The sequence below is a fragment of the Ochotona curzoniae genome, unplaced genomic scaffold (genome assembly GCF_017591425.1).
Source record: "Ochotona curzoniae isolate NIBS_2020 unplaced genomic scaffold, NIBS_Ocur_1.0 scaffold_4683, whole genome shotgun sequence".
Lineage (NCBI taxonomy): Eukaryota > Metazoa > Chordata > Mammalia > Lagomorpha > Ochotonidae > Ochotona > Ochotona curzoniae.
The window spans coordinates 19258616-19285931 of record NW_024467121.1 but is presented as its reverse complement, the minus strand read 5'-3'; the positions used below and the strand labels follow the sequence as shown (position 1 = coordinate 19285931).

Here is a 27316-nt window from a genome sequence, read left to right as displayed (position 1 = left end):
AACCTAGAGAAATGCTCATGAAAACATTAAGATATTTGGCCAAAATCACATTGTAACTTATTAACTTGATGATTTCTTTTCTGGTGATTTAATCTGAACTTTTATCTATCCCCTAGCTTTAAAATTGTCAGTTATTGATCTGAAATGTGGGAAACTTGGCATGTTTCAGAATCGCATTGTAGTGGCTCAAACATTTTCCTCTGTTCCCTGAAGTATGAACATTTGGCTGATGTACTGTGGGAAGCATTTCCACTGTTTGTGTTTTGTTTTGTTTTAATTATAAAAGCATCAGGGACACACATATCTCAGTGCACAGGGGAAAACCTTCCTTTCTGTTACTGTGGCCCTACATGCTCAAGTCCTCTGACTGTGGCTGCTTCATTTCAATTCCAGGTGGTAAAGATAGGAAATGACACGTTTTCTCCCTGTGTCCTATCTTTACCGGGCAAATAGGTTACTGAAAATGTTGGATAGTGAGGAGTGAATAGCATTAAATGTTTAAAATTAAGAAGTGCTACCTTTGGTATTTTGGACAATTTTCTAAGAATTTTGAATTCAAAATGAAGGAAAATACATACAAATTTAAGTGGCAGATAATGTTAAAGCCAAAGTAGCACAAAATTTTTGACGAAATCATCACACTTAGCTTAAGTTTCAAATAAGCAAATGAATGAAAACAATTTTTGTTGAATGAAGTAACAGCAACAATCTTTAAACTTTCATTAAAGTTTGAAGAAAGGAAAAAGTTGGAAAGAAATGACTTGGGAGTATCAGAAGATTTGTCTGAGTGTGCTGCTCCTGCTCATGACAGTGATGATGGAGGACTCATCCCTCAGAGAAAGAGTGGACACCCTGACCACCAGCAGCTTCCCAGCAAGGAAGAAGGAGACTTGGAGTAAGCCAAGAATCATATTTAATGGTAGTTGATGGTTATTTAACCACAAAATTGCCCTAGTTTGGAGAATATTAGTGAGCAATACGTTCTATATTTCTAGGTCTTAAGCTACATTTGTAATCAGGCAAATACAAATTGATAAAACTGAGATCTAAGGTTTAAACCATATTGATAAGCGTATTGATCATAAGGTATTAACTAGTTTGCAAATGTAAAGAAAATGTATTTTCAAAACTTGGTACAGAAAATTATAAATCATTCTAAAAGGTAATAGGAGCATGTATCAAACTGGATTGTATCATTCTCTTTGATTTGGAAACTTACCCTTTAGGAAAAAATACACATACACACATCTAAGTTAGATGTTTCTGATGCATTAACCTCAAATATAAGGTAAAATCATGTAAGACATTATAGATATAAAAAAGCAACGACACATACATTTATACAAACATGGCTTGTGTGCAGGTGTTTGAGCACTATTTGGGATGTCTACATCACTTGTGGGAGTTCCTACTTCAGGTCCAGGCTGCTAGTGTGAATCCTGGGAGTAGATGGGAGCTCAAATGCTTGAGGGTCTGTCGCCAACAAGAGAGATCCAGAGGGAGTAACAGGTTTCTGGCACTCCGTGCTTGCTATCATGGGCATGTGGGGAGTGAACCAGTACCTGGAATATCTTTGTATATCTGTCTGTCTCTTCATGCCTTTTGGATAATATAAATGTAAATTAGCATTCTTTATGCATACATATGCACAATATAGATTTTGTTATAGCATTTTTGTATTATATTGGAAATAGTCAAATGCCAATCAGTAAGGAAAATAGTTAAGTCTTCATACATGTAACTACTTTTGAAATTAAATTAGATCTTTGGTATACTGATTATTTTAAATATAGAGTATAAATAATTTTGTTAAGCTTATGACAAACATTAAGCACGTTCTGTCAGAATGTTCATTCTGTCTCTTGAATTGTCCATGGTACACTGGCACTCTTCCTTTTAACTAATGGAATTATGATTCTGTTTTGGGGTTTTGTTCATAATGCCCAAGTATTCATTTGATCCATGAAATAATTTGAATGTTGCTGAGGGATTCCATAGCATATTTCTATATTCCTAGAAGCATTTCAGCATATTGGTTAAATCTGTTAAAGTTTATGAAGGCTAATTGTATGAACTAAATGAGGGGATAAAAAATGTTCTTTGTAAGGAAGTGTGTAATGAATACTTTAGGCTTTGTAGACTAGAAGATATATATTGTAGTCTAAAATATGTTGGAAGCCTGAAGTTAATCAGTGTGACTTTGTATCAGTGAGGCTTTATCTACAGAACCAGGCAGTGGGCTGAATTTGGCTCACAGGCACAAATTTACTGGAGGTCATGACAAACCTTTGCTGCCGCGAATGTGACAAATCTTTGAAAAGGTGTGCTGTTTACAAATTTAGAGATAATTTATTTCAATATATTTTTTAAAAACTTTATTTTGAAGATAAGATTATTTTCTGTATTTCTTTTTAATACTTATTCTATAATTCAGTATTTTAATTTCATTGATTACTGTTTGTATATGACTGATATAGGACACCTTAGAATTGTTATATTTCACCTGAACCTTAGGTGTTCTGTAATATTTATAAGCATAAGAAAAATACACATCGGTTTACATAATAAATGAGAAGCTTTTCAAGGGGGATTATTCTATGATTTTATGAAGTTATCCATTTGGAGTGCTTTTCAGATCCAAAACCATCAGAATGTTACAAATGGTCAATATGATCATTGTGTAAACTGGAATTAAGCTAAACAAGAGGATTTGACCACATCTAATCATGCCCCTTAGTGATGGTGTCCTTGAAAGAATTCACCGTACTCACTGCCTCACGCTTCCTTTCCATTCAGTCCTGAACTCACTCCCATTTGCTTCCCCAACCTCCTCCAATGCTGGTTTTCTCCGGGTTACCCCTGATTTTTCCTGGAGTTAGGCATAGTTTTTTTTTTTAACCCATCAGTCATCTTTGACCCGACAGAAAACTCTGATTCAGACACTATTCCATATTTGAATTTCAGAATATGATTCACTCACTTGTTTCTCCTCTTGCTGTTCTTCTCCATCTTATATACAAAAGATAGACTAAGAATAAAATATTACTTTTCAGTGTATCACAAGTTCAAATTGAAATCTTACTGCTCAAAGACTTTTCTTAATTCCACACCCATAAAACAATCTGCTTACTTAACATTTCTCTTTGGTTATCCCTTGAGTATTTCATTCAAATTAACTGGTTCAAAATTGAGCTAATGACAATTCTTCACGTAATCTTTCCTGCTTGGGGAAATGACAGCTCTTCCAGTTGCTATGACAAAAGCCTGGGTGCATATTATGTATGTGCTTCTGTTTTTTTAATCTCATCTCTATATGGTCACCAAATCTTCCAAGTTTTTTTTCAAAATATGTCTAGAAAATAGACACATTATTTCCAAGCCATTTTTTTCTCCCTCAGACGACTTTTCAATTATTATCATAGTGAACCTCTTAAAATATAATTCATTATGAAATTCCTTTGCTAAAAATCTTAGAACTGCCACTCATTTCATCATTCATTGTGCATGCTGAAGGTCTTCCTAGAGCCTACGAGACAGTACAGGATCTGACATCTTTGACTGAAATCTCTGATTTTCAGTCTCCTTTCCTCTGCTCCAGCCACACTTAATTCACCATTCCTGTACTTTAGCTTCATCATCTGTACTTTAAGCTGTTCCTTCAACTAGTATCTGATGTTTCTTGAAATTTCCATTCAGTTTGTTAACATTTATTTAAATATAGAAGTGTGAAAATGCTACATTCTTTAGGACATCAGTAAAGGCATAGTTTTATGGTTGAAAGTGTTTCATTCAGAGCTGATTTAGGACTGTTGATTTTACTTTTTGATTATTGAATACTTGGAGTCATTGACTTTTGGGAAATAATATATATATAATAAAATGTTCCTTAAAGGGGCTTGTGCTAGGCTCAATAGGCTAATCCTCCATTCTGTGGTGTCAGATGTCATGTGGGTGCTGGTTCCTGCCCTGACTGCTCTACTTCTGATTCATAAATCTACTTGTGGCCTGGGAAAACAACAGAGGATATTCTAGTTCTTGGGACCGTGCACCCATGTGGGAGACCTGGAAGAAGCTCCTGCTTCTGGCTGTTTGTTTCAGATCAACTCATCTCTGGCCATTGAAGCTATTTGGGGAGTGCACCAGCAGATGGAAGACCTTTCTGTCTTTCCTTCTCTCTGTAAATCTGCCTTCCAAATAAAGTAAATCATAACATTTATCTAAAAATGAAATGTAAGTTTAAAGAAATAAGTTCTTCAATCAGAACTTTTCCAAAAATTTGAGATATATACATGTAGAAAAAACTGTATAATAAATATGAAGGGGCATTTTAAATTGTTTGAATAACTTGTGGAGATTAATGAGAAAAACTTATGAATTGTGAAATCTTATAAATAGTAAAATATATTGGAAACTCTTAAATGTGAGTACTTCTTACTCTTGCACGTTCCTTGCAATTTAGTTTTAATGATTCTTGTATTCTGGAACACCATATGGACGTGTAAGATTATATAAAGTCAAATGTTTTGTATTTTAGTTTTTTGTGTTATGAATGTGGTGAAATTTTTATTATAAATATTTAAAGATTTTTGACAAAATAATATATCTGCAGTGAATCTGATACAAATATTTGTTTCTTTTTTTCTTTTTAAAACAAAATGTAATTCCCATAGAAAAGGAAGACTCTACGGTAATTGTCTTCATGGTTTTGCATTATTTCGCTCACATAATGTTCTTCAGTAGCAGCCATTTTTATGCAGATGACAAATTTTATTCTCTTAGCTAAATAATAATCTTTTATGTATGTGTGCATGTGTGTGTATACATATTTTCTCTCCTCTTCCATTTAATGATGAGCAGGTTAGTTAATACCACATTTTGGCTTTTGCGAACAGTGCTACTCCAAATATTTTGCTGCATGTATCTCCCTGCTACAATATTTTCCAGACTTTTGGATATAGACCCAGTAGTGGATTGCTGATTTGTGGCAAGTCTATTTCTGGGTTTTTAGGAAATTCTGTTTTTCTACTCTTCTTGCACTAATTCAGATTCCAGCAGTGTATAAGATCTCTTGTCTCCATATCTTTATCAGAATTTGTTCTCTGTGTTTTGGAAAATAGCCATTTGGCAGAGGTGAGGTGATGTCTCATTGTAGTTTAAAATTGCATATCCTTGGTAGCTAATGATGTAAACATTTTTTCATACATGGTTTCCCTTTTGTGTTTTCTTCTCTTGCAAACTGTCCATTAAAGTCCTTTCCCCTTTTGTTAACTGGATTGGCTGTCTTTTTCTTTTTTAAAGATTTATTTATTTTTATTGGAAAGTCAGATACACAGAGAGGAGGAGAGACAGAAAGATCTTCTGTCTGCTGATTCACTCCCCAAGTGAGCGTAACAGCTGATGCTATGCTGATCCAAAGCCAGGATCCAGGAACTTCTTCCAGGTCTCCCACATGGGTGCAGAGCCCCAAGGCTTTGGGCTGTCCTCTTCTGCTTTCCCAGGCCACAAGCAGGGAGCTGGATGGGATGTGGAGCTGCCGGGATTAGAACCGGTGCCCATATGGGATCCCGGCATGTTCAAGGAGAGGACTTTAGCTGCTAGGCCATGCCGCTGGGCCTGGCTGTCTTTTATTGTTGATGTTTTTGAATTGCTGATATGTGATATATTCTGGTTATTAATACCTTTCAGGTAGGTTGCAAAGATTTTTTCCATTTTTTTGGTTGTTGCTATATACTCTGTTGAGTCTTTCATGTGCAGAAGCTTCTAAGTTTGAAATAATCCCATTTATCTAGTTTTGGTTTTGTTGCATGTGTTTTGGTGGTCTTATTCAAAAAAATATTTCTTTATATGTCCAAGTACGTTATGTTGAAAAAAAATGTTTCTGTATAGCATTATTTAGTTAAATTTAAGGATACTTTAAAGCACCATTACTGATATTTTAAAATATTTCTCAAGGGAGTTAATTTTTGATTCTGCCAGAATTATGTAGCATTGATTTTTCAAAACCCAGAAGGGTTTTTCAAGATTTGATTTATTTTCAGCATATATGCATTAAAATTAAAAGGCAAAATGATTACTGTTAAGTTTTCACCTTTTGTTACACGCAAAAAATTACTATGTGCTTGATGTTGAAAGCACGTAGCATTCTTGCCTAAGTGACAAGAGTTCCTGGCTTGTTTCAAAATCAGTTTTAGACTAGTCCCTGAGATAATTTGAAAGTATTACACAAAAAGCAACATAAAAATGTGTGAAGTAACATATATATTTTTCTTTTAACCTTGTGGTTAATACTTATCAGTGGAAATATGCTGTATTAAGCAATCTGAAAGGTTGTCTACAATCAGTAGTTTTTGAGGAGACAAGTAGTATTTGATGAATAAATTGTAGTTTAATGACTATTTACAAATAATAAACAAATCTGTTTACAAATAATCACTCATTAAAGATTAGCTAACTAAATTACCCTTCCTAGTTGATGGGTTATTATGAATGTAGAAATAAAAGGTAATTTTCAACTTGTAACTTTACTGGGTAATTTCAGTAGTGCTTTTTGATATTTGTTGTAGATACTGTTAACAGAATGTTATCCATTTTCAAAATGTTTTCAAGTGTATCTGTCCCTTAAAGAAAAAATCTAAGTGAGGCCAGAAGCAGTAATTATACAAAGGGAAAAATTAGGGCACATAAAATTTTTATTACAAAACATAAATGACATTAATAGAAACCAGATTACAAAATAAATATTTTATAACAAAATGAATTTTAAGCATTTTTAGCTTAAAACAAGAAAATAAAACAGTAAGTACTAATGTGTTCTATGAAAAACTTAGGAAACAGTTAAGAAGAGTGAAAGAACAGTGTCATGAAGAAGTGGAAAGAAACCAACAATTAGAACTGGCACTTAGCACACTAAAAATGGAATTCAGTACTTTGAAAAATGATTTAAATCAGGTAAATTCTTTTTTTGCTAAAAATGTACATTTCTAACTTCAATCATCACTAAATATCATGTCCCATAAAGATACTTATTTTTCCTACATAGCAAATGAAAACTATTATTCTACAAATGAATTATGTATTACTAAATGTCTTAATTATAAATATTAGCTCCCACTATTCCTAGTACATATATTGTAATAAAGCAGGATATTTTAATATTAAAATTCAGACTAAGTAGCTGCATCAAATTATAAGAATAAATATTTTGTAAAAGGATTTTATTTTATGTGAGATATAAACCTTGATGTTTTAGTGGGTCGCTTCTTTTTTTAAAATTTTCTGTTTATTTTTTATTTATTTATGACAATCTTTACATGGTTAATTAGGGTACAAAGGTTCAAGGGCTACAGGAAACTGGGTAAGACTATTATTTCCACATTCCCTCTCTCTTTTTTTTTTTTCTTGTGTCTGGGCTAAAGGGGGAAATAAAAGAAGAAGCCCACCCAGCCTCCCACCCATCCCAGGTTCCTGATGTGGGGCATGCTCCGAGGGTCTTGCTTAAGTGGTTTTGATAGTTCAACAGTTATGGATTGCTGCCAATCTCACCACTCCAGGCACGATGAAAACTCTCCAGAATCTACTGGCTGACATAGTCCACCTTTGAGTCTCTGTTTACCCAGTTTCTCACTGCCAGCCTCTGGCTGGGGGAGTTGAATGATTTGATCTGTCCTCTATTGTGGTGCCTGGTGTCCTCTGCAGGTTCTCTGCTATATTCTCCATGTGCACCTGATTGTGCTGCTCTGTCAGCCTCTAAGGAGGTTTGGCTCTGGCATTTGCATCTTCACTTCTCTTCATGGTTGGGGTTCTGAGTCCAGCAGTTCAATTGGGGAGATCCTCAAAGAAACTGAGGTGATCCCAGACCAGATTCTTGCGTGTAGTTGCAAGTACAGGGCTCAGCACAGTCCATCGCCCCAATCAGCTGGTGATTGCAGTTGCTGAGTTGGTTCTGTTTCCAGCCCTGTCTTCCCCTGGAACCAGTGGGTATTGCAGTCCTGCCCGATTCTGCCCAGCACACACTCAGCCCTCACATAAACCAGTGGGAGCTGCAGCCTAGTTGGAGCGACTGACAATAACCCCCACTAGGCCCGCCCCCTGTGCTGGTTCCCGTGCTTGCCAGTATGTACAGCAGACTAGTCAAGTCTGTCCCACATCCCATTTAGCTCTCATACATGAAAATGAGCATTGAAGCCTAGTTTAACCCAACCAGCTCCACTATCCAGCCCACACACATGCTGGTGGTGCCATTCTGTCTAGCCACCCCTGCCCCAGTCCTGCTTTAGTGGGTTGCTTCTTTTTAATATAGACTTTTAAAAAAAATTTTACATTAATTAAGCTGTTAGACTATTTTTTCTCTCTCTAAAGATGTAGCACCAAAAAGTTGTTAAACTTGTTCTCTAGGTAAGAGAAAAACAAAACAACATCCAGAGGCATCTCTCTGGACAAGAGAATACAAGAACACTGCAAGATGAAATGCAGGTGATTCACCTTTGCCAGCAACAGGAAGTAGATACTGCTGCCCAGGAAAGAGAGGATGAAATACAGGCAGGTGTATGTTTTCATATGTATAAAAATGTATACAGCTGTATGAATCATGGGGTATACAGGACATTTTAAAGCAAGTATGCAAGCATGTTGTGATGGTGGTAGTGGTGGTGGCATTTTTAGCAAGTTGGATATTGTCATGTTAATGCATTTGCATTTGTCTGTGACTCTCAGTCACATTTATCACAGCCTCCTTCAAAGGAAAAACTTTTAATATTTTCCATAAAAATATATTTATTTTAGTATGTCAAAACCTTGAAAGTTACAATGGAAATTCTGATTTGGGCTGTGATTTCCCTCTGAGAATCAGTTTCCTTCTTTGGATCTATTCATGGAGAGCTCAGTTTATGACTGCCAGCAGTAGACAAGGAGAAGTCAGACCAGTAAGAAACCGTCTCATTGCTGCGTGGCTCTTTGGCATAGTGCTAAAATACCCTTTGGCATACCTGCCATTAAAAAAGAAAGAAAGACTGTATTTTGGACTGCGTGGTTTGAGTGACTGCTCCACTCCTGCTAGTGCATGCTCTGGAATGCGGCACATGACATACTCAGATTGTTGGGTCCTTGTCTTAGTAGCCCTGAATTGAGTTTCAGGATTCTGACTTGAGCTTGACTAGCTCTGGCTGCTGTGAGTGGTTGGAAGATATCCCTGGCTGTGACCCTGCATGCCTGCCTCCCTCACTGTCTCCCTGTCTTTCTGCCTTTTATACAGTGTATAAGTGAGCAAATATTAAAAATGTTCCCTATTGAGTTTTGAAATATTTCTTCATTTGTGCTTATATATACTATGAAGAAACAGTGATTTGATGGAAGTACCTTAGAAACGTAGTCAAATGGGCCTGGCTTTTTGGCATAGCAGGAGAAGCTGCCATCTGTGACACCAGCAACCTGTATGTTTGGGTGGTGATTGAGCTCCCCGCTAGTGGTCTGGGAAAAGCAGCAGAAGATAATCTAAGTGCTTGAGTACGGGCCACCCATGTGGGAGATGTAGATGACTTACCTGGCTTCTGGCTTCAGTTTGGCAGCACTGGCTGCTGCAGCCACTGAGCAGTAAACCGGTGGATAGGATCTTTTCTCTCTCCCTCCTTCTAACTCAGACCTCCCCGACTTTGTCTCCTCCCCCCTCACCTAGTCTCTCCTTGTCAGTCTCCCTTTCTAACTTTTCAGTTAACTGAATAATTTAAAAAGTAATGAGTCAGATGACATAAAGAATTGTGGAGCTGGCTTATATTTTTTGCCCCTCCTGGTCATAAGAAACTCAACAAGTTCAATGATAATGAACTCATTCCTCAGGTGGCCACAATGCCTGGAGTTGAGGTGATCCAGACAGGAGTCAGGAGCTTCCTTCCTCCAGTTCTCCCATGTTGCTATAGTGTCCAAATGGCTTTGGGCCATCCTCTCCTGCTTTCTCAGACCACAAGCAGGGAGCTGGATGGGAAGTGGAGCAGCTGGAACACAAAACGGAACCCATATGAGATGCTGACACTTGCAAGGCAAAGCTTAAGCAACTGAGCTATTGCGTCAGCCCCCATTGCAGATTTTTATGATGCATAATAGGATGTCTTACACAGTTTTTTCTACAGTACTTTATATATTTTAAATGGTATTATTTTGTTTTTCTTCATGCTAATGTGACTTAAATCTAATAATATTTCACTGTCAGTTTGTGCCTTATTATGATCACAATACTTTAACAGCATCTCCTTTGGAACAAATATTGTCAGTTTTGCCAAGATTAGATTTGACTTAATTTTCTTACTTTTATGTAATATTTTTTAACTTTGAAAGAATTTGCTTATCATGTTTTATTTCCAAGCTGAATTACTATCATTTGGTGCAGCTTTGTCTTGTGCTAAGATATTGGTAGCTGTCTTAATTTGTTAATCTGGCAGTGGAGCCCCATTTTCAGATTGTAAGAGCTGGCTGGATTAATGTGATGCAGTTATTGGTAATTTGGAGAGAGGACTGTAGATGTGAGGATGATATAGAGGGAGGAGAGGAAACAGCTTAGCCCCTCAAAGTCATTGACATTTCATTGCTGTTCTGAAATGGAAAGCTCTTGGAAGGCCTTGAGCAAAGGATTGAAAGTGAGCACTCTTAATTTGCTCTACAATGAGAAGAGAAAACTTGTTTTATACTGTAGAAGTTATAAACATCAATTCAGGGCCTGAAGCAATAGTGTTGCAGCAAAAGTCCTTGCTTGGCATGCGCTGGGATCCCAGATGGGCGCCAGTTCTAATCCTGGCAGCCTCACTTCCCATCAGCTCCCTGCTTGTGGCCTGGAAAAGCAGTTGAGGATGGCACAAAGCCTTGGGATCCTGCACTCACAAAGGAGACCTGGAAGACGCTCCTGACTCCTGGCTCCTGGCTTCAGATTGGCTCAACTCCAGGCATTGAGGTTCCTTGGGGAGTGAACCATTGGACAGAGGATCTTCCTCTCTGTCTCTCTTCTTCTCTGTATATAAAAAAAATTAGTCTTTTAGAAAAAGTTATAAACATCAATTCAAAATGATCTCTTCTGTGGAATTTGTACCCGTTTCACACAATCACAAATTTATTTATTTATTTTGCTGATTTTACATAGTTGATTAGGGTACAAAGTATCAAGGGCTACAGGAAAGTGGGTAAGACCATTCTCCTTTTTCCACGTTCTCTTTTTTTTCCTTCCTGCATCTGGGGGGAGGAAGGTAAAGGGAGAAGCCACACCCATCCTCCCAACAATCCCAGGGTCCCTGATGTGGAGCATGCTCTGAGGGCACTGCTCAAGTAGTTTCATTAGGTCAACTGTTCTGAATCACTGCCAGTCTGGCCGTTCCAAGCACGATGAAACCTCTATAGAACCCACTGGCTGAAATAGTCCATCTTAGAGTCTCCATTTGTCCCGATTCTCACTGCCAACACTTGGCTAGGATAATTGATCAATTTGTTCTGTCCTCTGTTGTATTATCAAGTGTCCGCTGCAGGCTCCAATGGGTACCATATCCTCCATGTGCACCTGTGTGTGCTGTCCACTGCTCTGTCTGAGCTACTGAGGAGGCTCAGCTTTGGCACCAGCACTCCATGCTCAGACCATGGGACCTGCACTTCTCTTCATGGTTGGGGTTCTGAGATCAGCGGTTCATCAGGGGAGATCCCCAATGAAACTTTGTCTGAGGTGGTCCCAGACCAAATTCTTGTGTGTGCATGCCAGTACAGGGTCTAGCACAGTGCATCACCCCTACCAGCAATTGCAATTGCTGGGTCAGTTCTGTTTCCATCTCTGTCTTCTATATGAACCAATGGGTGTGGCAGTCAAGCTCTATTCTACACACCACACACTTGGCTCTCATGCAAACCAATGGGAGCTGCAGCCTAGTCGGGGCGACTCACAAAAACGTCCACCAGGCCTGCTCCCACAATCACAAATTTAAAAAATCAAATGCAAAACATCTCAAGTCTGTGGCCGTTTATTTGTATATAGCTTAGAAGTAAATATTATTAGTACCTTTTAATAGTACCTTTAAGTGATGTATAAAATTCTAACAGAAATGTCGTCTTAGGAATTGGAGAGCCACCTTAATCAACTGGGTGATAACAAAGAAACACATCCTATATCAGAACATTCACTGAAGGCTGTAAGGAATTACTATTATTACTTAGAAGATGAAATAAATATTATAAAGAAGACAATAGTGGAATTCCAAAGACAAGTATGTATGAAATTTAACATGATAATGACAATTCTATTAAATAAAAAAATTAATTAAATGTTACATTTATTTTAAACCGATTAAGTGTTTAAGAATACAAATTTCCGAGAACATAACTGTCTTTTACATTTTAATTATAATTCATTTTGAGTCAATTTTCACAATATATTTATTAAACTGTCTCCTTTTATGCCACTTACTTTATGTTACATATACATTCTTCCTAGAAAATAGTATTTAGTTTTGAGACTGTTGAGAATTATGTATTGTTCCTCCTGCTAGCTGACCAATGATAATGCTAATAAAATATTTATACCTTGAAGTTCTTTCTATATATACCTTTTTCCCCCTGATTTTATACTTCCTAATTTCAAGTGAGGTGTATTTTATTATTTCCATTTCACAGGGAAGAAATCAACATATAGCAAGTGACATTGCTCAAGGTCACATAGATCCTAGAGTCAGAATCCAGGCATTCTGGCTTCACTGTTGATACTGCCTCTAGAAGATTCCATTGTAACTGATTGCCATGGATAATTTCCCATTTTATAGATTGCAGTATTTTTCTGAGAAGATATTATGAAAAACAAGTCTACTGTCGTGTCATTTTCCCAGAGCAGCTATTTATTAACTTTGTGTAATGGATCAGTTTTGTTTTAGATTTGAGGCCATAGGATGCCTGTTGCCACAAATCAGAATTTTAATTTCCAACATGAAAGTAACCGTGAACAATATGTAAGAGTTGTTGCTATATTCCAGTAAAATTTTAATGACAATCTAAGTAATGAGCAGATATTACTAGGTACTGGTACATTTTGTGTTTTTTTTCTTTTAGTACCAAGAATCACAAGATCAACAAAATGAGATGGTACCAAGTATAGAGAAAATTCAAGATCACCTGAAAATGTACAATTCCAACCTCTCTGCAAAATAACTTCTCTTTCTAAAGCATATATGTCATGTAACTACATGTCTGTGAAGCCAGAAGAACCTTCATCTTTAAACTATTCTGAAATGCATAGTTACTCCCTAGAATCCCTAATGTTAGACTTTATTGACATAACACCATACAGTCATGAAGTATTTGCCAAATTCTTGTTTCAAATTTCTAAGAATATACAGAACAGCACCCTCAGATATGTATTCAGAAATGTGTTTTCTTTCTTTGAGGGGAACCTCTAAAAGATGCATTCCCCACCATTAATATGGGTCTTTTTCTTGTCCTCCTGCCACTATGGCAGAGGACTAGGGTCTCTTTTTTCCACTTTTCCTCCTGCCACTATGGCAGGGGTAAGGGTCCTTTCTATCAAAGCCCCCTCCTGTCACTAGGATGGGAGTCTCTCTTCTCAACTTTTCTACTAAATCTTGCTTTAAAACTGAAAAAAAAAAAGAAATGTGTTTTCTTAAATTGTTTCGTGGGAATAATTAATATGAAATATCCATTTTAGGTTCAATCAGAAGTACAGTAAGTTTAAAAATGTAGTGCTACATCAAGCAAGACTAATGAAAAAACGGGAAATCTTGCTAAAACAGATTTCAGTAAGTCAGCATTCAATTACTATCAAACTGAGAAGACTGTTTCTATTGCTAATGGGAGATTATAAAAATGTTAAATATAACATGAAATTGATAAATATATTTACTGTATACACATTGGTAGTACTTGCTGTAAATAATTTATATTCTATTAGTTTTATGTTAGAGATTGAGTAAGTAAATTGCATTAATGATTTTGGGAATAGGATTTTAATTTTAAGATTATAGTAAACAAAAAAATAGCAAGTATACCAGGTTGTGTTTGTCTTTATATCCATTGATTTACTTGGGATTATGTTCATATTTAAGCTTGTATGTGTTATGCTGCTATGGAAGCTGGTGTATCAACACCTGTTGGAGTCTCTACTTCTGAGTAATATATTTTAAAATACCAACAAGGGAAGAGTAGTGAAATCTGAAATTCTGAATTTCTTTTTTAATGGAAACTCTTTAGTGGAATTATATACTACCTTATTGGTGTTCTAAATTTTACTCATATAATATGACTACATTTTGTTAGAAATACCTGCAACTCAGCAGCTCTGTCACTGTATCAAAATATGGGATCAGCTAAGATATTCCTCATAAGATTAATTGATGTAGAAAATATGGGTGACACACACATGCATGTAGTGCAGCTACAAAAAAATAGTGAAATCTGTCATTTCCATCAAAAATGGTCGCAACCAGTGGACATCATGTTGAGTGAAAGCCTAAATACCCTGTTTTTTTTGTATGTTTAAGCCAGTGTTTTTGAAAATTCTAACAAGTACAAAAAGTAATAACTCTGCATGCCAGTTTTGTTACAGATACATTGTTTTATTTATTTAACTTTGTTTTAAATCATTGCCAAATACTTAAGAATTTTAAACTAGTTTAGTTTTTTTTTTTCTTTAAAAACAGGAAACATATAAGGACAGTACATTTGTCACGATCCTAAAGATATGGATGCCTAGAATACTAGAAAGCAATGTTCGGCTCAGAGTCACACCCTTGGGCTTTCACTAAGTCAGTATAAAGTTCATCATGAGAAAAATAGAGAACTGAGTCTGTTGGCTAAGTAATACAAACTAATTGTGCAGGAAGATAATGCTTTATGATCCCTAATTTCAATAATTAGCAGGAACCTCTGTGCATGATGAAGGTGAAGTGATCTCTGTGGCGACATTCAAAATACAGATGCCCTCAGGTGTTTGATAGCCCCCTGATAATCTCGTTGTCCAACTGAAATTGTCAAAAATCCATGCAATACACCTAGCTTCCTCAATCCTAGCTTAGCAGCATGTTACACTGTAGAGTGCTGGTCATTTCCTCTTACGAATGTATGTGTGACTGGCTGACACCCTCAGAAAATATATGGCATATTTCTAGCTCTGGAAAGGATTAAAATTCAAAGTATGTGTCCTTGGAAGACTTATCACTTACATGCCATTATAAAAGATGAAAAGTTGTTAAGACTTCACAACTTTGGAGCACATTTTATATAAATATGACTTAAATTTCAACATTATTTAAAAAATAGTAAGAGACCTATTTTATCAGGCAGATTTGACACACGTTCATCAGCAACACAATGGCATGGAGAAGAAGCAATCTGAAATTGAGGCATTGCTGAAAGATGTGGCACAGTTTTACCTTCAGTTCAAGAATGAGTCTCAGGATGCAAGGAACAGTTTAGATAAACTCCACAGGAACGTATGTATGCTATTTAACATGTCTGTAGGAATTTGAGAGCTGATTAAATAATAATACTAGTTTTAGTATGCAAATCCCAAAAATACTTTTTTGGAACATTTTCTAAAATTTTAGTACACATTTATAATTCACTTAGTTCTTAAGCCCTGGCATCCATCTACCTATGTGTTGTTACATGTTCTTTGTTAAAATAATAGTCACTGTTAAAAATTGAAAAATATAATCATTTTGTTGCAGAAAATGAGGGTAATTTTTCCTTTAAACAGTATTTGTTATAGTGATATTTCAATCATCATAGTAAAACAAGTCAGTTTAAATTATAGGATTAAAAATTAGTAAGATTCTCAAAAATAATTCTCCCCCATCAGAAGCCATTTTTTTCCCTACAATTTATTTATTTTTATTGGAAAGGCAGATTTACAAAGAGAAGGAGAGGCAAAGGGGACGATCTTTTGTCCACTGATTCACTCCCTAAATGGTCACAATGGCTAAAGCTGAGTCAGTCAAAAGCCTGGAGCTTCCTCTGGGTTTCCTTTGGGTTATCCTTTTCCACCTTGTCAGGCCATAAGCAGGGAGTTGGATGGGAACTGGACACCAGGGGCATGAACTAGTACCCATATGGTATGCTGGAGCTTGCAGGCAGAGGATCAGCCATTTAAGCCATCATGCTCCAGATGCCATTTTCACTTATGAGTGCGAGGAATAAGTGAAATTTGCATAAAATACCAGTTTCATTTGCATGCTGCTTATCTAAAATCTCAAAACTTTTAAAAGCATGAAATCAATAATAATAATCCTTGACTGGGTCCTGTTGTTTTGTGTATTGGACCAGGTGATGTCTATTGTAGTAAGTTTTCCAGAACAATATGCAAATAAAGAGGTAAAATTATAACCGCAAAAGAGGCTAATGAGCAGATGTATATTTGGGCATTGCTAAGGTTTGTATCTCTTTTTAATTGTTCATTTCAGTTGCAAGAATCAGAAGCTGTCCACCTAGAAAAGCTACAAAATGGGGAGAAGTCGCTAGATGACCTGGAACACTGTGCCTCAAGGTACCATGCAAATTAACTCCATTCATTGTAAAGTGCAGTAGCCATAACAGTAAGACTATATATTTATCATAATAAACACATCTGTATGAAGCCAAGGGAAATGTTAGCTTTAAGTTCCTTTCAGTGCATCCTTTTTGCACACACTCCCTAAACGTTCATTACATGTTATCTACACAAGCGCACAAGGAGACAGGATAGTTGCCAAATCAACTGCTTTTCAAATTTTAAGAATTTGTATAACTATAACTTCTGTTATTTATTCAGAAACCTTTGTGTGCATGTTTAGAATGACATGTGACAGCATTTTCAATATACATTTTAGGCTTCGGTGTGAAAGCTTGAAATTACAGTCTGACCTCAGATTGTGTGCTGGCAGTATTGAAGAGCTGCAGAGGATCCTGGTAAGAGCACTTCTGTAAGTCATACTGAAAAGGAGTTTCTGTTTTTGTAACGTAAACTGTGTAAATACCTTGGCCAACATGAAATCTTATAAGTCTATCATCTCTATTCCTAGAAATGCTGCTTGCTACTACCACTGCAGATCTGCTACTTTTGTAGAAGGAATGGGCTGAATTCTTGTTTTAGTAGCAAAATTTCAATTTAAAATTGTCATACATATTTTTAATGTGTCTTTTCTCTGCTTTCATCCATTGCTGTGTCCTTGTATTATTTCTACCTTTTGTCTACCATGAATAATGTTGTCATGGGCATACAGCTGTCACCTGTCAAAAACTGTACCTTTTGAATAGTGAAGAAAGCTGAAAAATGATGCAGTCCAGAATTCTGGATCTTTTTTGTTAAACTGTAAACTTTTTTCTTTTTGTTATTGTTGTTTTTTATGATATAGTTTCATAGACACAGGGATACTCCCTACACTTCCCCTGACTGTTTTTTCACTGTATTATTGCTGCTTCAGCAAAGTTACAAATCCAACCTTTTGCTGTGTAAGTGTATCGTGGTGGTGGAAGTAAACTGTAAACGAGTAAGATTTTTGAATGGTTTACTTTCTAAGGTGTAAACTGTATTCCATATGCAGAATGAATACTGGTTCATTCTGCATGCTTTTACCTCACAAGGAATATGTTACCTCTTCAGAGTTTTAAAGGAAGTCAGCGTCAGAATCTGGAAATGAGTTACACAGTGCTCCAAGCACTGTAGTTTCGGAAACAAACTCATCTCCATTAGTCGGGGTTCATCAAAGCACACAGTTCATTCTCGCAAAAGATTGATGTGTGACCCCGGATTCCAATTTATTTATGGATAGTGAACAAATAGGATTATCCTGTCATTCATGTCCTTCCTTCATAAGCATTATGATAACAAGATTGCGTGTAAACATAATATGAAAGAATAAGGTTATTGATTTTACCAGTTTTTTAAGTGACAGTAAGTAGGTAGAGTGCTGTTACATTATAGATATTCATATCTAGAGAAAAGGTTTATATTCCCCTGTGATTTTCATGAATTAGGAAACATTGAAAGAATGTATTTTTCTAGACATGTAATAAATAATTCCATATATATTACGTGCCTGTATTGATGATGATGATACTGCCAGGAGATATCCTTTAACCCATCATAATGAAATGTGTTAAGGAGGTCAACATTCAAAACTTAGTAGTGGTATCTAGTAGTTACTGAGTTTGTTAAAATAGTGGAAGATTTCCTGTAGTTCAATAGAGAAACCAGTTGGTAATTTGCCATAAAATTTTTAGTAACTTTGAATTCTACTCTAGGAACCAAATATTAGTAAGAACCATATTCATACCCACTCTGTCAGTAATCACTTATGATTTCTAGAATGTTCTTATTTCATGAATTCTATTCCAGAGAGGATCTTATTTCATGTACACAAAATCATAGTAAGAGGACTGAATTTTGGAGTATACATTGTTCTGCCTGACTATATTGATGTAATTGAGTACATGTCTGAAAGGACTTCCAAAGACTTCTCTAGGATCATACCTTTATGAGGGGAGAGAAGTATTTCAACAAAATCAGAGGAATACATAATCTGATTTTGTAAATGTTTTGCAGTAGCAAAGAAAATTTTAAAAAGTAAGATTGACTTATGTTGGTCAGCTTCCTAACAATGATGGTGTCCCCGAGATTAGAAAACTCAAAAATGCACTCATAAGAATCATCGTAAATTGTAGAGGGTTAATTATCTGCAGAATAATCCACATGAAAGAAGTGTAAAAACATGTGCGTAATGATATGGTCTCTATAAAAGATAAGGCAGAAAAAAGATTAAAATGAACTGTGTGAACAGGACAAAGTTCAAAATATAGGTAGGCAATCTGACATGAAGACTTGGCAAACTGGGAAAATTTTCTAAGAAAAAGAGGAGGCAGAAATAAAATTCATAGGTAGCTGCACTTAAAAGTGAAGTTAATATTAAAACTATGGAACCCAAAAGAAAATAGGTATCAAGCAAATCAAAATAATTTAAACCCCCTGAGAAAAAACATAGTCTTACTTGATTATAGCTAAATGTTGAATCCAGATGAATATAAAATTATATTTGCTGAACTGCTTAAAAATCTACCTTTTATCTAGGAAGTAATTTGGACATGAGAGATGGACACTGTGATGTTTTCAAACTGACTTTAAAACTAGTATTACTCATATATAAAAACCGTTATTAGTAATATGCTACATAGTCCTAGAAATAATTGCCAGTGTGTCTTTACATTGCCACACTGAAGACTGTGTAGAATTCAAATGCTCACACCTGAAAGGCACATTTTGAAATCAACTTTCAATTCAGTGGGTTGCCTTGGCAGTTATGTGAGGTTTCCAAATAAACTAGAGCATAAATGTTGTATCTCATGATACAATTCCTTTGTACCCCTTTGTCTTTCATTTGTACAATTTAATTGTTACTCATGCCCATTTGTCTTCAACCTGAAGGTATCTCAGTGAATTCTTATTACCTCTCAATAACTCTTCCTTTTTAATTAAGTTATGATTGTAAAAATTTGGGGGAATCTTAACATTATTTAAGTTCCTCAAAGATATGCTTGATTATTATGATGTGGGTATAATTTGCTGTCTGTGGTTTCTTGATTTTGCATTGGGTCCCAGTTCATAGAGTCAGAAGAATATGCAGGGTTCCTGAATCTCAGGTTGTGAGTTAGGGAGAGGATTGTTAGAAGCTGAGTTCATGAAGGAAAGTGGAGGATAAGGTTGCCTAGGGCCATTGCAATTTCAGTTTTATTCTAAAATAGGACTCTGTTGGGAATATTTGAGCAGAGAATTGAAGAATGTTTGAGGAATTCTGAAATTACTAAACAGAGGAAAATTGTTCAATACTGTAAAATTTTTACAGCCCTAGTTCAGCCACATATTTATTGCTTTGTGATGCTAGCATTGGTTAAATGTTGGCTAAATGATGTAATCATATTACAGGAAGATAATGCCTCTGTTTTACCTCAGCTCGCTAATAAGTATGTATACATAAGGGAAAGTAAATGAATTGATGTGTGTAGTGATAGTATTCAAAATTCAGAAACTTCTTGGAACTTTATAGGGCTAAAAACTGATAACCTCAATGTGAAATAGAAAATATCATGATTCAAAAATGCATTTATGGACCAACATTGTGGCACAGTGAGTAAAGCCATGCCTGAATACTGGTTTAAGTACTGCCAGGTCTGCTTCAAATCCAAATTCCTGCTAAGGTGCTTGGTAAAACACAAGATGGTTCAAGTAGATGGATGCCTACAACTCAGGATAGAGACCTGAACAAATTTTCAGACTCCTGGTTATAGCCTGATGCAGCCTTGGCTGTGATTGTGGGCATTTTGGGAGTTAACCATCAGGTGTAATATTTCTTTCCCTCCCTCCCTCTCTGTAATTGTGCGTTCCAAATAATTGTTTTTAAAATGCATGTATTATACTTCATCTCCTTGTCAACCTAGTGTCAAACACAGTACACCATAGAGTGTTGATCATTTGCTTTTATGGTTAGCCAGAAACTACCATTCATTGCTGCTGTCCGTGTCTTAAGGAAGGAGACATAGCATGGCATGTTGCTAGCCTGGAAAAGATCAAAATTTAAAGTATGTTTCCCGTGGAATACTTATCACACTCTATCATAAAGATGACAGATTGTACCTCAAATGATCACAAACATTGAAATAGTTGTATATGCCCTTGAATTAAATATAATCATTTATCAGTAAGATGGTTTATAAAATGTTAACTGGAATTTATTATCAGGCAGATGTAAAGTACCTGCAGGAGCAATATGACGACCTTAAGCGAAGACAGGCTGGATCAGAGGCATCCCCAGAAGATCTGGAAGGGTTTTACCACAGATTGAAACAGAAGACCAGGGAAATCATGGAGAAATTAGGTAAAATCGACAGAGAAGTATGTATGCTATTTAACATGTCAGTGGGAATTTTAGCTAGCTTAATAAAATAGTGTTTTAGGATACAAAATTTCAGTAAACAACTTTTGGTCTAATTTTCACTGTATACAGAATTGTTAAGCACATTGGTGCTTACTCTAAGAATCAAATTTTAAAAATAATCTGTTTCTTTCCCAGTCTATCATTAACTCCAACATTTTGGGAATTTTTTAATTTTATGAATTCTGTGTCCGAGAGTCAGGATCTTGTTTCATGGAAACACAATCATAGTAAAAAGTTTGAATTTGTGAGTATGTGTAGCTGTAGCTGATTCTAATTATGTGCAGCTGAGTGAACACTTGAAAGGACTTAGAGAAGCCTTCTCTAGGATCATATCTTATGTAAGAGAAGTATTGCAATGAAAGCCAAAGAAAAGCATTAAGCTTTTTAGTAGGTAAAAAAAATCAAGATGATTTATGCTGGCCAACTTTTAATTGTGAGGATGCCCCATAAGATCATACAACAAAATGGGCTGGCATTAAGGCATAGTGGTACAACTGCTACCTGTGACAATGTCATCACAAATAGGCACTGGTTCCTGCCTTGGCTGCCCCACTTCTGATACACTCTGTTGATGTACCTGGGGAATGCAGCAGGAGATGGACAAAGTTTGTGGGCCTATCTCATCCATGTGGGAGGCCTGGAAGAAGCTTCAGCCTGGTCCAACACTGCCTGATGCAGTCATCTGGGGAGTGACCCAGTAAATTGTCTCTGTCTGTAACTCTGACTTTCAAGTACATAAGTAAAATCTCAAAACCCCACTCAATGAAAAATATACCCATCAGAATAGGTAATCCATATCACTTAAATGTGTGTAAGGATGTAATCTGCCTGAAGTAACGTAAAAAAAGGAGATAAAAAGAACTCAGTAAGGTGCAGGGCCCAAATTATAAATAGACAATCAGAGGATTAGGGAGTTAAGAAACTGAAAAAAATGTGTAGAAATAAAAAAGGGGGAGACTGAAATTTAGAGGTAGTTGCATTTAAAGGTAAAGTGAAAAGTGTGGAGCAAAAATCAAAGTGTAGCGGGGAAATGAAATTGTTTTAAATTTCCTGAAAAAAAAAAACTTAGACATGTTTAATTTGGGCTAAACATTTAGTTGAGGTGAATGTAAAATTATATAGACCACAGATGTGTTTGCTTATCTGCCTAGAAATACACCTTGTTTCTAGGAAATACATTGGACCTGCGAGATACATTTTGGCTTTTAATAGGTTCACATCATGATAAACCATTGTTAAAGGAAGAGTGTAAGTCAAAAATGCACTTACTACGCATACCCATCTCAGCATGGCTCATCAACACAGTATTTGATGGACTGTTGGTTGTTTTATCTTGTGATGGTTTGGTTGACAAGCAGCTGTTGTTCACTGAGGCCACCCAGGATCCTAAGGGAGGGCATATAGCATGGGTCCATCACTAGCTTGGGAAAAACTTAGAATTCAAAGTGGGTTGTGTATCACTTACACTTCTTCATAAAGATAGAAACCCATAAGTCACTATCACAAATGTGGAACCAGGTGCATGTAATATCAAATCAGTTATAATAAGCATTATTTAATGATAAGATGATTAGTAATAAATATTAACAAATATACTTTATCAGGTAAATGTGAAACAATTTAAAGTGGTTGTTACCCAAATGACTGTACCACAGGCATCGTTGGAAATTATGACACACTATTTCTTTTATGTTAGATGATGAGACAAAGGACTTAAAGATCAAGTTAGATAAAACCAACATAAAAGTACATGTAATATTTAGCATGAATAGGAATTCTAAGGCTGGTTTAATAATATAAGTATTTTAGTAAATGTCAGTAAACACAACTTTCTCGTAAATTTTAATTGTAATATTTGCATGGCTTTATCATTATAATGCACATGTTTTTTATTCATTTTGCCTGCAGTTTTTCTTGTAGCTAAATTCTTTATTAGAATGTTAATTACCTTTAGAAAATATCATAATTATCTATCATTCTATACAGAAGTTAAGAACATTTATCTCATTTGGCAAAATATTTAGTGGTATCCCATTGCCATAGTAGAAAAATGCAGATTAAATCAGAAGATAAAATTTATTAGAGTTCTATAGAATTCTCTTATTTTTGTTTATTGGATAATACATAGACCTGTATACATACATAGATATGTTAATTTAATGTGTTTCAAAGTAACTTGTACAGAAATTCCATTATGCCATTCTACAAAATGCAGATATTTTAGACAATATATACAATCTGTTTGAAGGATTAGTCATTTCCTTCTTTTTCATTTTATATACATATATATAATGAATATGTGTATATATGATGTATAATATATATGCATACACGTGTGTATATATACATGCCAGGAAATGTTCAGATCATGTATACTCTATAAATCCAATATAGAAAATTTAAAAATTACATACATCAGTACCAGTGTTCTGGCTGAGCTATTATGGTTTTGCGAGATGCTGTTACTGTTTGGGGAAACTGGGTAAATGGGAAATCTCTCACTATTTTTCTTTTTACAGCTAAAGGGGAAATGATAAGAATTTTTTTAAATAAAAAAGAAAGCCTTAGTACACATAAAGAAAAAAACATGCACATCTTGTCACTGGATTTTGAAAACTCTTAATTGAGATGCAAAGAAGATTTCACTAAGTTCAAGTGAAATGTTCTCTGTGAAAACATGTGCTTTGATATCAAAATGTTTGCACCAAAACTGATTTATGTGTGATCTGAGACAGCTTTTTTGGTATGTTTTTTTTCCTTATTATTATTTTCCATGATGCAGTCTGTAGGTATAGGTATTTTCTCTCTGCCTCCTCTTTATCCCTCCCTAAACTGCCCGACACCGCCATTTTCCACCATATTATTTCAGGAATATAATCCTTCAGCAACAGTCACAAATCCAACATTCTGCTATTTTGAGTGGATCATGGCATTGCAGATACTGACAGTGGTAGAAAATCTAGTATCATTTTGTCAAGGTATATTTAACAGTTTAATTGGGACAATTTTTAAAAGAACCTGTACACATTTCTGTACATAGAACTACTAATTTACTAGAGCAAAATTTATTGTTCCAAAACATGTTTCCATAGTTCTATTAGTTTTGGAATATTTGTATTGTCCTGAACAGAAGCTTGTATCACCTGTCCGTGACCTCTTCACTCCCCCTTTCTTCCTTATTCCTTCAAAAGAAAGAAAAAAACTGACAGCAACAATGACAACAACAACAACAACAAAAAAAAAAAACAAAATAAAAACAAAGACCAGTCTGTGTTGTGTCTTCAAGAATCACCTGTTTGGAACATTTCATATATAGCGAGAAGCACAGTATGGAAGTCTTTATGGCTGGCTTCCTTAATTTTCCATAATACTTAGAGGATATAACATCTGTCAACCTTTCTTTTGCTGTGAAATAATGTTCTGTCATGTATTAGAATACAATTCTGTTGTGTGAATTATCCACTCTTCATTGATGAACATTTAGCTTGTTTTTGTTTAATGCTGTCCTTTCCATTGATTCACGCATTATTGCATCACAGAGTTTTTCTTCTCATTGGATTTAATCAAATTCTGAATTAACTGGGCTTGTTTCTCCTTATCTCCTCCTTCCTTCATGCTGTTCCTTTCTTGGTCTTTTAGATTTACAGAAAACCTCACTTATTCAGACCTAATCCCGAGTTTCCTTTTGTCAATAAGCTTTCCCCTTTGAAAATTTTTACTGCTACAACCCTTTTTAGTGCCTATCATTCAATTTGTGTAAAACATTCTAGGCCTTAATTTCACATTGATTTTACTTCTATTCATGGGAGACAATCTCACATAAATTTACTTCAGAGGACATAATGTGACATACATGCCACCTGTCCTTGTGGAGATGAAAAATATTTTAGTTCATCAATTTTTTTAGATAAAATTAAATACTTTATACCTTAGCAGAAATTTTTCTTTTGAAATGATGTAGTAATATGCCTACATTTGTATGATTAGCCTTTTATTCTAATTCAGTTTATGCCACAAATTATAAAACTAATGTGCTTGTTTGCAGTATAGAAAAAATGGCTATGAAATACCCAGTAAGAAAAAAGTTGCATTTATTCTCTCCCATGAGATAGCCAGAAACGGGACTTTGTTTTATCCCTCATTGTGCAATGGTTACAGCTTTTCTGATACACAAAACATAGAAGCTCATGCTACCATCCGAATGTCTGTGATGACGCCTAGGGATGAATTGGGAAATTTTGTTTAGCCGTTGAGTCTAGTATTTCCAGCTCTGTGGTTTTAGCTTGTTTCTGATGGTCTTATAAAGTATGTGCTACTCAATCTGGAATCCTGGTTGCATTGTATTTTGTGGTCATTATCCATTCAATTGAACAGAGAGAGTGATACTATTGGCTAGTGGAATTAATGTCGGCTTTATGCAAGCTTGGAGTATATTGTGGTGTTTAGCTTGCCCACTGGATGCCTCTTTTTAATTGTGTGAGCAAAGATTGAGTGCAGCGTGCGTAAGAGACCACTTTCTTTTTCAGAGCACTTATGTAAATATTTCAAAAACTTAAGCATGAAATCAATATTGATTATTCTTGATAATAGTGTTATTGTAGAAACCATGCAAGGTGATATATAGTGCAACAAGTAAACTCTACAGCATAAATGTGGCTGAGGGTAATAAGCAAATGGCCAGGCATTGCTGTGTTCTAATGGTGGCAGGAAATGCGAGTAGGAGAGAGGGAGGGTGAGAAGTATCACTACGCTACTAAATCTGTGTTGTGAAATATGTGAAATCTGTTCACTTTGTGTAAATAAAATGTGGTAAAATATTGAAAAATGTTTGTTAGGGAACCAGGTAATTGGTTGTCTTGTGGCATAGCATAGAGTGGTTTTTTTGTTCAGCTTTAAGCTCCGTTGAAAAGTATAACTGTTTCTCAGATTCCCTAAGCATTCACTCTATATTATGCACGAGAAACACAAGCAAATGTGTCAACAAATCATTTACTTTTCAAAACTTTAAGTATCTACCTAAGTATAGCTTCTGATAATTATACAGAAATTGTGTCTGTTTGTGTGTGAGAGAACATGTTAATGTACATTTTAGACTTGAGTCTGATAGAATAAAGAGATATCAGGGCCCAGTGCATTGCCCTAGAGGCTAAGGTCCTCACCCTGAACATGCTGGGATCCCACATAGGTGCCAGTTCTAGTCCTGGCGGCCCCACTTCCTGCCCAGCTCCCTACTTGTGGCCTGGGAGGGCAGTCAAGGTTGGCCCAGAATCTTGTGGCCCTGCATCTGCATGGGAGACCTGGAGGAAGTTCCTGGCTCCTGGCTTCGGATCAGTGCAGCTCCAGCTGATGCGGTCACTTGGGGAGTGAATCATTGAACTGAGGATCTTCTTTGAATAAAATATCATAAAATCCTCTGTGAATAATTGACTTTGCAATAAAAAAAGAGAGAGAGATACCATCAACCTGCATGCTGATCTTATTGAAAAGCTCCAGAGAAACTTGATAATACCAAATTCAGTAAGTTAACCTCTTAACTCTGTCACACTGAAAATGAATTTTTATTTGTCAGCAATTTTCAGCAGTATTTTAGCTAATGTGAGAAGTCTCCTTGATAAGTATATTTAATGTACTCACACAGAAACTGCTTGGTGTACTACCAGTTCACATGTGCTTGACTCTGTAGAACAAACTGAATGAATTCATGAAATCAAGTATTTGGATGGTAAGATTTCAATTTGAGATTGATACATTAAAAATGTTTAGTATATCTTTTGTAACTTTTCATCAATTGATGAACATATTCATGATTTCTACCTTTGATGTACTATGAAAAATGTTAAGGTTATAGTAGTACAACTTGTTATACTATGTAACTATATAGTTATACATAGTATAACTGTATACTATATATGGCTAAATATAGTAGCTGTGGTTTACTTTTTCAATGACACAGCTGTTGTGTCATGATTTGGACTGGAACTCTGAATCTTGTTTTTTAAAATCTAAACTCCTGAGTAAGGTTTTGAGGATGAGTCACATTTTAGGATGTAAATTGTATTCCTTATCCAGGATGGATAAAAGTTCTTTTTTTTTTTTTAAGATTTATTTTTATTATTTTTTCATTGGAAAGGCGGATATACAGAGAGGAGAGACAGAGAGGAAGATCTTCCGTCCAATGATTCACTCCCCAAGTGAGCGCAATGGGCCGATACTATGCCGATCCGAAGCCAGGAGCCTCTTCCGGGTCTCCCACGCGGGTGCAGGTTCCCAAAGCTTTGGGCCGTCCTTGACTGCTTTCCCAGGCCACAGGCAGGGAGCTGGAAGGGAAGCGGGGCTGCCGGGATTAGAACCGGCGCCCATATGGGATCCCGGGCGTGCAAGGCGAG

The 27316-nt window shown here is 35.9% G+C and overlaps 1 protein-coding gene across 1 annotated transcript; it reads left to right on the top strand.

Annotated features, from left to right (window-relative positions):
* Positions 1 to 735: 735 nt before the first annotated feature.
* LOC121148215 lies at positions 736 to 25176 on the top strand. Its single transcript, XM_040968301.1, has 9 exons — positions 736 to 895; positions 12078 to 12227; positions 13063 to 13133; positions 13676 to 13766; positions 15306 to 15458; positions 16428 to 16510; positions 16833 to 16925; positions 20695 to 20887; positions 24976 to 25176. Exons 3-9 carry the CDS (start codon positions 13093 to 13095, stop codon positions 25174 to 25176), a joined length of 855 nt encoding a protein of 284 aa, XP_040824235.1. The 5' UTR covers positions 736 to 895; positions 12078 to 12227; positions 13063 to 13092.
* Positions 25177 to 27316: the final 2140 nt, after the last annotated feature.

Coding starts and splice junctions, on each gene's coding strand:
- LOC121148215 (XM_040968301.1), top strand. CDS start 13,093: ATGGTACCAAGTATAGAGAAAATTCAAGATCACCTGAAAAT. Junction 13,767..15,305: donor TCTTGCTAAAACAGATTTCA/GTAAGTCAGCAT, acceptor CTATTTTATCAG/GCAGATTTGACACACGTTCA. Junction 16,926..20,694: donor ATCCTGGTAAGAGCACTTCT/GTAAGTCATACT, acceptor ATCATTTATCAG/TAAGATGGTTTATAAAATGT.